This window comes from Aythya marila (assembly GCF_965140915.1).
Source record: "Aythya marila genome assembly, chromosome: 7".
NCBI lineage: Eukaryota > Metazoa > Chordata > Aves > Anseriformes > Anatidae > Aythya > Aythya marila.
The window spans coordinates 10,875,020-10,887,835 of NC_139048.1; the positions used below are offsets into that span (position 1 = coordinate 10,875,020).

The 12,816-nt window shown below is 43.4% G+C and overlaps 1 protein-coding gene across 3 annotated transcripts in view; it reads left to right on the forward strand.

Moving 5' to 3' along the window:
• Positions 1–12,615, forward strand: part of XPNPEP1 (X-prolyl aminopeptidase 1) — a 29,618-nt gene extending 17,003 nt beyond the window's left edge. For all 3 annotated transcript variants that reach the window (XM_082764482.1, XM_082764481.1, XM_082764483.1), the window contains exons 10-20: positions 1,499–1,588; positions 2,703–2,753; positions 3,867–3,925; positions 4,595–4,672; positions 5,212–5,283; positions 7,041–7,101; positions 7,944–8,013; positions 9,130–9,303; positions 10,155–10,231; positions 10,927–11,025; positions 12,062–12,615. In XM_082764482.1, coding sequence (XP_082620608.1) covers positions 1,499–1,588; positions 2,703–2,753; positions 3,867–3,925; positions 4,595–4,672; positions 5,212–5,283; positions 7,041–7,101; positions 7,944–8,013; positions 9,130–9,303; positions 10,155–10,231; positions 10,927–11,025; positions 12,062–12,190 — 960 coding nt within the window. In that variant the 3' untranslated portion in view covers positions 12,191–12,615. The remainder of the gene's footprint in view (positions 1–1,498; positions 1,589–2,702; positions 2,754–3,866; positions 3,926–4,594; positions 4,673–5,211; positions 5,284–7,040; positions 7,102–7,943; positions 8,014–9,129; positions 9,304–10,154; positions 10,232–10,926; positions 11,026–12,061) is intronic.
• The last annotated feature ends 201 nt before the right edge of the window (positions 12,616–12,816 follow it).

Here is a 12,816-nt window from a genome sequence, read left to right on the forward strand (position 1 = left end):
AGGAGCTCTGTGCAGTAGAAGGCAGAAGGGCAACGACTGAAATTTCTTGATTAAAGACCATTTGAAAAGTCCCTGGCAGAGCCGCAGGTTTCCCAGTTTTCATGCTGGGTTTTTTTCAATATCTCTCTACCACTTCACATCAGCTGAACAACTGGCCTGGGGTGTTTGAAGAATGCCAGCCCTGGAAGTCCATCTACTGCCTGTCTCCATCAAAGACAAATATTGACATTGGCAAAACTCCAGTTTGTTATTAAACACAGATTTGCAAACCCTTTATAGATTTGCCTACAACTGCATGTAAATATGCTTTTCACAGGAGAGTAATAGAACCTGACAGTGTCTGTAAAAGACAAGCCGATCTAATACAGTCTGACTGTTAAAAAGTTTTGTCCTGGCTCCGAGAGAACTTTCCTGTGGCTTCTTCTGTGCTTTAGTTTCTGTTTAAAGTAATGAAACCCTCTTGTTGTTGTTGTTAAGAATCTGGAAACCATAAGCCTGTAGGATTTGTGTGAAATCTGTCTTTGCTGAGGGTCCAGCAGTCCTTTCCCACAAGTTTGAGTCATGCTTCTCTATGCTGGTGTGCTGAGAACAGGAAGATAGTGATCGTCTACCTACTTATGTAGCTGCTCATCTCATCTCCCAGTATATAATGGGTAGAGCAGAGAACTGGGGGGCAAAAGATCTTGTTCTTGTTCCTTCTATCCTGTCATGCGGCTTGGACGAGTCACCTCTGTGAATTTCTGAGGATGTGCTGAGAACCAGCCAAGCGTTCCTGCTAGCTTAAGGACAGCTGATGTTTAAGGAAAGCACAGTGGTAACTGATTCCTTCCCAGTTCTTAATGCATGGGAAAGCTTTATCTCAAGCTGCTGATGTAAGCTCCTTTCAGAATCGCACAGCATGTAAAACTGTTTATTTTCATGTTTCTTGGGCCGTTGAAGTATTCGTCAGCACTGAGCACTAGAGGTGGTGGTGCTCGGTGCTGGAGGAGCCAGACCCTTAAGGAGTCCTCCAGGTTCAATTCCAGTGCTTGGTACCTGGGCTGGATACCCTTTGCTTGCTGCTGCCTGAGATTAGCAGTCAGGTAACAAGTCAAGGTGACTTTTTAGGTCTGTTTGCACAGCTTGAGTTCTGCCTGAGTCCCCGCAATTGGTGTTCTCATTAGCTGTCTCTGGGCCTTTAGTGAACAGAACGAGCAGGAATCCCCTAGCTCAGATATTGATATGATATTTAGGATATCCAGTCTTGACCCTGCTTTGTGACATGCTGTTGACCCTTCAGTTCCCTGGGTTTCCCTGACGGCTGTTCTTCCTGCAGTCAGGGACTGTTTCTCCTCTTTATTCCCCAGTACACTTAGCTGACTACTGGCAACCAGCATCTCCCAGTGCTGAAGGTTGAGGGAGACTGCCGAAGTATGAATTGTGGCCAGGCTGAGTTATTAAACCTGTAGGATTACGTAGTCTGACTAATCCACAAGTAATCCCTGTCCTTCTGCTGCAGGCTTACCAATACCTCACCCCATATACCCCCATCTGCATTGCAAAAGCTGTGAAGAATGCGTCGGAAACGGAAGGCATGAGACGAGCACATGTAAGTGAAGCCTTGAGAGCCTTCCTGCACGTATAATAAATTGAATTTTCCTTTTTGTTTTAGCATTGTGGTTTAAAAAGCAAATATTAATTTGGACATCAGGTTAAAAATGTTTCCTGTTGGATGACTGCTGCTGTTGAAGCAGTCTTTTGCTTGTTTAGCGTTCCCTTGGAGTGAAGAACAACATTCTAATCATGTGAGGATGCAACCTTGCTCTGTTGGAAGACCATGTAGGCTTGAGAAGTGTTATTTAGAATACGAACCCTCAAAGGGATCTTCTGTCCCCTTTGCAAGTGCTGTTGCTGGTCTCACTGGAATCTTAAAATTATTATCTCCTGAATAAACACGGTTTAATGAACATAGAGAACTTCTTCAACACATGGTGCAAAACACAGGCCAAGATACTCAAAAGCAGCTTGTGTCCTCAAAGCACTCTGTTTTTCATGTCTTCATCACGACACTCTGGAAATGAGTCTGATTTCCCAGGATGTTTCACATTTTCAAGCAAAGAAGTTGCCTGTGAAACAGGTTCATAGCAGGGCTGAAATTTTCTGTTGTTTATTTCCTGTTAAGTTCCAAGGAACAGGTTTTACAACGGGAGAAATGTGCTAGTTGAAGCAGCGCTGGCAGTTCCGGGCTTGTCCCTTATTTGCTGCTAGTTTCTTGGGATCTGCTACTTCCTACTTCAATGCTTTATTACCCTGTCAGTTAAAGGGAAGTAAAAATATTTGTATTGTGCAGAGAAGATCTTGTTTCCCGGTTCATGGTCAAATGTGTTGTGTGGTTACCTCCCATGAGCTGAAATGCAAGATCTTGTGTGTAAAAGAGACCTGAAAGTCATGTGTGGGATATAGCTAGTGTTTGCTGAATACTCGGTAATTCTCCAGAGTAAGATATGTCACAGCAGAGAACCTGTATTAATGCTTATTTAATTGTCGTGGTACATTTCCGATGCTTGCAGTAATTGCAGGATGCAGAAGCTGAAAACACCAGGTTACCGCTTAGTTTGTATTTCTGAAACTTGCAGGTTGAATTGCTTTGCATCAAAAACAGTGTTTGTACTGAAACTTATTTTTTTCTTCACAATTCCTTTTTCTTGCCTATTTTACCATAGGTTAAAGATGCTGTTGCCCTGTGTGAGCTCTTTAACTGGCTGGAGAAGGAGGTAGTGTATTAATTTTTTAAGTTGGAAATTTTATTAAGTAAAACTTGTCATTAGCATGAACTTTTTAATATTCCTGATAGCCCCTTTTGATATAAATGAGGACATACATGAGTTTTCTTTTTTTTGGTGTGTGTTCAATCATACTTCCATCCAAGGCCAAAGACTTTTTTGAAAACACATTCCCATTTATTTTGCACAGGCCAAAGCCAGAGCAGGTGAGGAATAACGTGAACAGACTTAACGTAGTGCTAATACTGTCTTGTGCTGGTTTGTTAGTGCAAATCATAAAGTAAAAAGAAATATTTTTTCTGGCAGAATGAACAGGCTTGGTGTTTATGAATGGAGAGGTCTGGTCATGCCCATGTACAGTAAAACTGGGATAAAGTGAGGTTACTCATGTTGGCTCTGGTTTAGAAGTACATAGCGAAGGTGCAGAATGTCAGGTGTTGCACAGTCACTTACTAAGCTGTGCTGCTTGTGTGCTACTGCATGTCTGAGTCCATTGAACTCACCTATGGAAATGCTTTGACTTCCAGAAGGTGCCTTTTTACGTGTCTGAGTAACTCAAGAAACTTGCCTCAGGGGTTATGAGACCTATCTCTTTTCCTGTCCAGTCCAAGACCAGCTGATTCAGTCCCCCTGGGTTGCAGGTTTTGATTTACTAAACGCCTAAAATAAAATGGAACATCCATGCTTTGTTTTTTCCTTCAACTGCTTCTGTCTCTAGATTAAAGGCATAAAACTTCTGCTAAGAGCTTGGGCTGTTGAAATGGAGAGAACTGCTTACGCTTACTGTAACGTGTATGTGAGGAGATACTGCGTTGTGAGATGTTACTCCGTGCATATCTCAGCAAAGTAGATACTGCACCAGCTGTTCCCTAGGCGAGGTTCAGCAATCCTGCTCTGACCAGCTCTTGCTTCCTGCTTCTCGCACGCCCTGCACAATACTGTTGGGTTTGTGTTCCTCATCACTGAGGAATGAGGACAGAAAACCTGGAAACAGGCCACTTCAAGGCTGGGTTTCATAATGCTCAGAGGGGGGCCAGTGTTCAGGGATATAGCATTCTCTTTGCTAGTTGATGTACTAATTCAACCTGCATCTTTGTCCGCTAGGTTCCGAAGGGAACAGTGACAGAAATAACTGCTGCAGACAAAGCAGAGGAGTTTCGCAGGTAAAATGTTAACCCCCCTGTGTGAGGGTGTTTTCTTGGTGGTGTTTTTATCCTTTTTTTTATTCTGTAGAAGTCCTGCTCACTCACAGATATATTTTACCTGAGGACAAACCATAGCTCCAGCATTTCTTTGAACATCTGAAAGAGTTGGGGAAGAATTGGGTCTCTTGGGGGAGGTACAAGTCCCAGCCCACTGGGTCCCACTTTCCTCCTAAGACAGCAAAGAGGAATGTTGCAGGTTAGGACTGTTATATATGAGATGGTTGCTTTCTTACCACAGAGGAGTTCATGGAAGAGTTAAATTTCCTCTTCTGGTGGAGAATGAGCACCATTTGTATTGGGAAATAGTCCAGTCTGTGTGTAACAGGACCTCCAGAAATGTCTATAAGTCAATATGTAACAAAGAAATAGTTCAGGACATCTCTTCCGTGGGTGGTCTGGGTGGTGAACTTCTTTTTAAGAAAAGGGTGGAGGTGGAAAGCAGGCTTCCCCACGGTTGGCTCAATAGGATTTGGATCTGTACAATTCTTCTATCCAAGTGTTCCTTGCCCAGGTGGCTTTCAAGGCTAAGGGGAAGGCTAAGACGAAGTGAAACTGAGGATGGGGCACACCGTGTACCTGGTGTGCTCTTCTTGCTTGTGCTGTACTGATCACAATCTTTTCTTTCAGCCAACAGAAAGACTTCGTTGAATTGAGTTTTGCTACTATATCAAGCACAGGTCCAAATGGAGCCATCATTCACTACAAGTAAGAGAAACGTGGCTGCTTCTTTCATCCTTCAGCAAACATGGTTGGAATGAGTTGTCTAGCTTTTTGTGGAATCACTGCAGAGCATGATCTCACTCCAGGGAGATGTAGTTGTTGTTGATTGCCATCTTGTTTTATTCCACCAGAGCTCCTACACATACTAAACAAAGTTCTCTTCCCGCTGGCAGCATGCACGTATTATGATGCTGAACTGTCCAAGGGCCATAGCAAAGGGCTATTTGGGGGTAGAAGTCTGGGAAGGACAAATATCAAGTGCAAGCTTTTCTGCAGTGTGTCCAGGAACAGATGCTGAGGGTTTTCCTGGAAGCAACAAAGCTATTCTTTGTACTTTAGTGCCATGTACTGTAGAAAATACATTCCTCAGTATGAACCCTGCTTGAGCATGTGTTGGATTTCTATCACTGCCACAAATCAGAGCTGACGCATCCAAGCTTGCACTTGATACGGCTTCTGGACTGCAGATGTGGGCTGGAGACCTTAAAGCGGTGGAACAAAAACATTTGTCTTTAACCGAACAGGCCAGTTCCTGAGACCAACAGGACGCTGTCTGTGAACGAGATCTACCTCCTGGACTCGGGAGCACAGTACAAGTGAGTGGGATGGATGGGGCCGAACCGCTACATTTTCTGCTCCTAGTGACCTCCCTGCTGGGTCAGCTCGCAGTTGCTCTGGCAAACATGGCACAGCCTGGTTTTGACTGCAGTGCCATTTCACAGAAAGCCTGCTTGTTGTATCCCCGTGGGAGGAGATTGATGTTCTTGGCTATACTCATAACCCCACAGTCACTGTGTGACTGATCCCTGCCAGAAGGCGCCGAGCTAGCCTGCAGGCAGCAGACTAGGGCCGATGACTAGCCTGGCCTGGGGCAGGGGATGAGATCCAAAAGTGCTGTTCCCTAGAATCCCATTGACAGTGTGATGGTGGATATGCTTCAGCTGGCGGCATGCACTTCTGTCTGTTGCAGCTCTGCTCACTGGCACATTCACGTTAGAGTTGCAGAGAACAGGCAGCAGGCCTGGCTTCCCAGTTCAGCCTAAGGCTGCCTACAAAGCTGAGTAAGGATGTGGGCAGAAGGTAATAATTTGGCTGAAGTCAGGACAAGATGGAGCAAAGGAGTGGGACAGCGCTGCTTTGTGGGATTCTTTCTCTTTCCAGAAAGAGACTCAGGGGCAGGGTTTCATATCCCAGTAGCCACTTGGTCTCACTTGTGTTTTTGGGAAGGCATCATGGCTGACTCACTCTCTGCCTTTTTTTTTTTTTTGGCAGCAGCCTCAGTCTCTGCAGCTGTTTATTGTGTAGCTCTGACCCCCTGGAAAATGAAAGAAGGGGTGTTTTTAACCAGTGTAAATAGATGAGAAGTAGTTTGTTCAGAGAGATGCAAGATAGACCTGGCTGCTCCTTTGAGATGAGCTTTGTCTTTAGAGCTAAGCCTTTTTATTTTGTCAGTCAGGAAGAGCCTTGAAAATGAACCATGTAGACATCTTTTGATAAGATTTTTACAATGAGATCCCTCTCCCTTCCTCCCCCCCAGTGGCCTAATTAATGATTTCCTTAGTGCCTCTATGAAAAGCAGCCCTTTGAATAACATGCAAGCTGGACCTCAATGGCACTTACGGTAGCATTGTCACAGGGATGCTCAGATTGTCACTGCTGGGAAGTTCTTTTGTGGCCATGACCAGTGTGTGCTGGGGAAGAGTGCTGGCACAGCAGTGAGTGCTTCAGAGGAAACCCATTATTTCAAAACCCTTTGTGTTTTTCACAACAGGCTCAAAATAATATTTGCATAAAGAACTTCGAGCCGTTTTCTGATGTCTCAGACTAACCCATATCCAAATGATAGATAATTTGTAGCACAAAGCATCCTGAGGATGAAAAGGACACAAAACCTACTTGCACTTCCTTCTCCTCAGCTGGTAGCTGTAATTTGTGCATAAATATATATTTTTAAGCTGCAAATGAGTCATCTTTCATACAGATTGAATAAATTTGGCCTTCTCTGTCCTGTTCTCAATGGGCAGGTACCAGCTGCTGAACCTCAAATTAACTTGATGTTTATGAGTGTTTATGAGCAGTCTAGATTATAATTTGAAAAGAGCTTTGGGGTCCTTATGGATGAAAGATAACATTTTGAATTGTAAATTGTTATTGTTACATTAGGGATGTGTGTGTGTTCAGGAATTTTTGAGATTGGGAACTTGTATAGCATCAGTTCTGTGTAGCACAGAGCAGATGACTTTACCCGATGATTAGTCTATTTTTCTGCAGTCTGATTGGGTTTTCTGTGCATTTTCACTTTGATCTTTCTTCCCCCCACATCCCTTGCTGCATCTTTCTTTGCTTCTGGAAGAGATGGTACAACAGATGTGACCAGGACAATGCATTTTGGCACACCATCAGCCTATGAAAAGGTAAGCTGGCATCTCAGTATTTTGCAATCTGACCCTTATTAGAGATGCTTAAACCATGATGCCTTAAATTTAGTGATGTGCCTTATTGATATACAGTCAGAGGGATCTATCGGGTATCATTTCTTTACTAATAAAAGTGATAGCAGTTTGCTGATTTGAAAAGGAGACTGTCAGACCTCAGGTTTTCATCAAACATCAGTAATTTAGAGAATGACACTTCTTTATCATAAAATGCACACCTCTCATCTACTAAATGACATGTCTTCTCTGAGAGATAATAAAATCAGTGGGCTGTGGATGCCCATTACTGGCTGCCCAACATGGGAGTTGTAGGAGTTTCATTTAGCATAAAGCTCAGTATCCAATGCAGGGCTGCAGTAGTGGTTTGTGTCTAGTGTACTGTGTTAAAATCCAGTCTGACTGCTCTGAGAAGGTCCGTGTTGGAAATTCAGCGATGTAATTTTGTTTATTTTAAATTGTTTCTTTAATTAACACTCATTTCATCATTATAGTTTGCTCAGTGATGAAAATATGCTGTAGGGCGTGCTTAGGAAGTAAAACTATAGCCACAAAGAAAATGAGTCATGTAGGTCAGATGAATCCTGCTGCTAAACCTGCAGCCTGAGATTGTGACACGTTCTGCATATTAACTGAGAACAATCTTTAGAGCAATTTAAACTTTCTGCTCTGCTTTGCTTTGGCGTTGCCTGTCACAGGAAAGCATGAGTAGGTCTTTCTAGATCCTCTGCAGTTTGCTACAAGATGCAGTCTTTCTCTCTGTTCCTGGGAAGGACGATGTTTTGTCTCTCCCTGCTTATTTATGGTACATGTTTCTTTGGCAGGAATGCTTCACCTATGTCCTGAAGGGACACATAGCTGTGAGTGCAGCCATCTTCCCGAATGGAACCAAAGGTAGGTTGGTGAGTTGGAGTGCTTGACCATGGCCGTGGTGACCTCTGAAGAACCATTCTGTGGTCTGAGAGCAGCGTTATGAGTGACAGGTTGAGGTGTGTTAGGCAGATGCGTTGGAAACAGACACAGACAGTTACACCACCAACATTTTGGATTCTGGATTACTGATTTTCTCCCTTTTTCAGCAGCAACCAGCACCAAACATTTTGAGGGAGAAGTCTGAAGGGTGTTCAGAGTGTGATGGTTCTAGGGTGACGGCGACTTTAATCAGTCACTGGCACTGTAATACGTCTGTGGCTTGTTTGTGCTCTGAGGTTGTCTTCAGTATGTTTTACTCACAGCCTTATCAAAGGGATAGGTCACTTTCCAGCTTCAAAAGAACTGGCTAATTGTCTTCCAATTAATGCGGAATCTTTTATCAGTGAGCAGCATGGGAAAATGACACACAGAGGAACTTTTAATTTTGTGCAGGAAAAGCTGTAATATACATTCACTGCTGGTGAATGTTGCAAGCTGTTTTCTCCCAGGTCCTAAATCTGATACCAAGATGCCTTTCTGTAGAATTACTTCCAGTTTGCATGCTTGGGTATGTGAAGGAAAAGCAGCTGGGTAGTGGCATGAGAAACTCCAACTGAAATTGGAGGGTATTAGAACTTGCACGTGTAGACTTTGGTGTCTGTATGCAGGCCATAGAAATCCTCTACACTGATTGAAACTGCCTGAAATGACTGGGCATCCAGGCAAGAAGGCTGTCTGATTTGTTCACCAAATGCAATTATCACATCTTCTACTTTGAGTTATCTTAGCACAGCTACCTTTTAAGAAAGATACTGAATGCACTTAAACACCAGGTTCTTTCCTGAAAACCCCCGTGGAGCAAGCAGCAAAACTGAAAGGCTGTGCAACCTGGAAGGAGAGGGGCTTTTTAGAAAAGAATGGGCTTGAATGGCAGACTGTGTGCCCTGGAACTTCCAACAAACCAGTGACTTTTCTTTTGTTCTTTTAAAATTTTCTTATTTTTCTTTGCACACTTTCCAGTTTTGAGCCCTCAGTGTGACTATCAGTCTCTGAGGAAGTCTGACTCGATCAATTTTTATTTCTCTGTGTTGCCTACAGGTCACCTTCTAGATTCCTTTGCCCGCTCTGCCTTGTGGGACTGTGGTTTGGACTACCTGCATGGAACAGGACATGGAGTTGGCTCTTTCCTAAACGTACACGAGGGTCCTTGTGGCATTAGCTACAAAACCTTTGCAGATGAACCTTTGGAGGCTGGCATGATCGTCTCTGATGGTATTTAACAGTGATGATTCTGTCTGGATTTTAGGGGGAGGGACCAAGCTCTTAAGATGCAGAGGGGATAAATCTGACAGTGGTAGAAAGGGAGGATGGGATCATAAGCTCTGGCCCTGCCTTCTCAGTTAATTTAAATTGTTGTTTAAACTCTTTGGATAAAGACCCTGTGATTTTAGCTGTCACAATAAAGCAAGTTGGGTTCTGCAGGCCTGCTTCCTTCTCTGTACAGGGCAAACCTCAGCAGAGCTGTGCTGCTGACCATCCCAGCCCTGTCAGGCTGCCTTCACCTTCTGCAGTGGAAGAGCTGGCTACACAACTAGGTGGACACCAGGAAATAATTCTGTCTTTGCTATGGGCTGTTTGAGCCAGCTGTTTATATCATTACATGCCTTACTTTCCCTGTGGTAAATTAACAACCTGCTGGGTTTTGCTGAGACACTTGTATTCCTTCAGGGCTGTTAAGTTCTTTCAGGGTATCAGGGAACACCCTCATAAAATGACTTCAGGGGAGAGGTTTCCTACCTGCCTTTCATAAAGAGATGAAGATTTTTGGAGATTCTGGTACTTGGAACATGTACTTGGTGCTCTCTCTTGACTTGGAAGGAGACTCTCTGAGCTTGAGGGCTGTCTGGTTTCTCCTCTCTTTGAGAACTTCTGCTGTCACCTTGCTCAGGGCTTCTGTGCAGATTAAGGAGTCAGAAATCTGTTTGCTTCTCTGGGTGCCTGATGTCAAGATTGTTTAGCGACCTCAGCAAACTAAAGCAATTGAAGGGGAAGTTTGGCCATAGGGAATAAGTGTTTGCACAGTGTATCTGTGTGTCTTAGTTAATTATTGTCTGTTTCTGCAGAGCCTGGGTATTATGAAGATGGATCCTTTGGGATCCGAATAGAAAATGTTGTCCTTGTGATCCCTGCTGAAACCAAGGTGAGTGACCTACTGAAGATGCCCCCTTCTTCATGAGTCAGTGGTTATAAAACTTAAAGTACTGGAACTTGAGGTGGGATCATGCTGCAGGTAGTTGAATCCTACTCGTCTGCTGCTCTCCAAAACCCTGCTTTGGTGAAGACTGATTTTGAGTCTCCCCTGTCAATGGGGACAGAGAAGGCAGTTTTACTTCTGCAGTTTCCATAGGTTGAAACGTGTATGTGAGAGTTGTTTTAAAATGTTTTCTGTCTGGGTGTCAAAAACCAGAATTATCTTTAATGCAGCCCCTTGGAATCATTGCTGGTTGATCTTCTCAGGTCAGGGTTTTTATCTCTGATAGAGTCCCCTTTGACAGCAGAACCAAAGCTACAGGCAGATTTTGACATTGTAATTGCAGGTCTGTCTGGGTTACGCTTTTAGAAATGCTGAACTGGAAATGACCATATGGCTAGTTCCGTGCAACTGTGACCTGGGACGTAGCCTTTATGAAGTGACCACTGAAAGAAATGACAGTGGTTTATATTGAGATTCTCTGCTTGATATATGAGGAAAAAAATACTGTTAAGTTGCTACCTTCTCATCTGAATGCTACAAGGCTGCTTTTTTTTTTTTTAGTGTCCGGTGTTGACATGAGAGTATGATCTTGCTAGAGCTGTTTCTAAGAATTTGCAACCCCATTTGTGTTTCTGTTGCAGTACAATTTCAAAAACAGAGGGAGCCTGACTTTTGAACCCTTAACCCTGGTTCCAATCCAGACAAAAATGATTGATGTTAGTTTGCTGACCCAAAAAGAGGTAAGTGAAACAGTAAGTTTCCACTGCCTTTTTAATGCTAGAACCTTTTCTTTTTATAAAAACCACTTGCCTCTGCTCTACTTGGTAGATTCAGAGAGCAGTCCTGAGGAATCTGACTTAATTTTAAATGATCCAATTTGAGTGGGAGAACAGAGTAGATGAGCTCTCTGGAGGTCCTTCCATCTAAATCATTCTATGATAAGGGCAGTAAGGACACTCTAGTGATGTTGTTTTAGTAGTTCCTTTGATGTGGTATTTGCTGTTACATATAGTCTTTCTTACTCTTGCCTTTGTTTGCTTCTGTCAGACTACCATGCTGTCTCCCCAGAGACTTACACTGATGACTGTCCCATGGTGCTATTTGTGTCTCCGCATGGTCGGTCCCATTTAGCCATGCCACATTTATCAGTGCATATGGACTCTGAGCAGATAGGATACTTGCTCAGCAGCATTCATTTCCTAAATAGCTTTACCACCACAGCTTTCTATTTAGGTTTCCCTCTACCTTCACCTTGGCATGTTTCATCCTGGTTTTCTATCATATTGTCCATTTTTCTTCAGTCTATCCTAGGTTTCTGAATGGTAATCCAATTTGCATTTTCTTTTTTCTAAAGAGGACTGAACGATACCAAGATCTATCTACCTTAAGGTTACCTGTTGAGATCAATAGGCTACTCGTATCTCATCACTGCATTGTTCAGTTACAAATTTGCAAAGCTATTTACTAGGCTGTGCCATGGCAGCTATTCTAACTTGCTGGAGGCAGTGATTTGCAGAGACTTTAAATACTTATCAGTTGAACTGAACCTTAGCTCCTCTGAAAACTCAGGACTAATTGCTTCAGTTCCTACCCTCATCAAATTTATCGAATTTAAGTCACTTCCATATATTAGAGGTCTGTGTGTGGGACAAGATCCTATCCTAGCCTAACAGCCCATCTCAAAGTGGCCTACTAATGTCTCTAGCTATACACACCTTCTAAAGGCAGCAGCTATTTTTCATTCATACTGAATATCATATCTTTCCCTTTCTTTAGTTGAACTGGGTGAATGACTATCATCAGAAGTGCCGGGAGGTAATTGGAGCAGAGCTGGAGAGGCAAGGTCGGCTTGAAGCTCTTCAATGGCTCATCCGGGAGACAGAGCCTCTGATCAGAGTTCAGTAGCACCACGGTCGTCTTCGATACAGGGAACATCAGGACTGCTTGGTGTCACTGTAATCTACGTCTTCTTGGCCCCTGACACCACTGGGAGAAATTTCATTGATAAACCTTGGGAAATCAGAAGGGGGATTTCATTTAGTGTCTTCCTCCTCCCCTGAGTTGGCAGGTAGCGTGGGGGTAAGGAGGGTTACTGTCTCAACATTTTTTGAGCAGGGGGGAGGTTGAGAATAGAAAGCAAACAAAATAAATAAGCATGTTGCCTTTGAAACGGGGGTCTTCTTGAAATAATGGTTCTAAGAGACAATACTGGAATATTTTATATGGTGTGGTTTTTCACTATGAAAACTCAGTATTTTTACATACTTGGGTTCCAGTTGCTGGGATGCTACCCAAACAGCAGGACTGATTACTGAATAAAAGTTTCCAACACATTATTTTCTCTGTCTGGCTTCTCTTGTAATCAGTGATATATTGGGTTAGACAGCTTAAAAGAGGGCAAGGACCAGATCATTCCACATTTGTGTGCAGCCTGCTCGGACAGTGAAGAAATAGAGCTGCATATATGTGTATGGAGCTGCCTTATGCTAGGAGCTGGGCAGATGTTATGGAAAGGCCTGGTGGGAGCTATC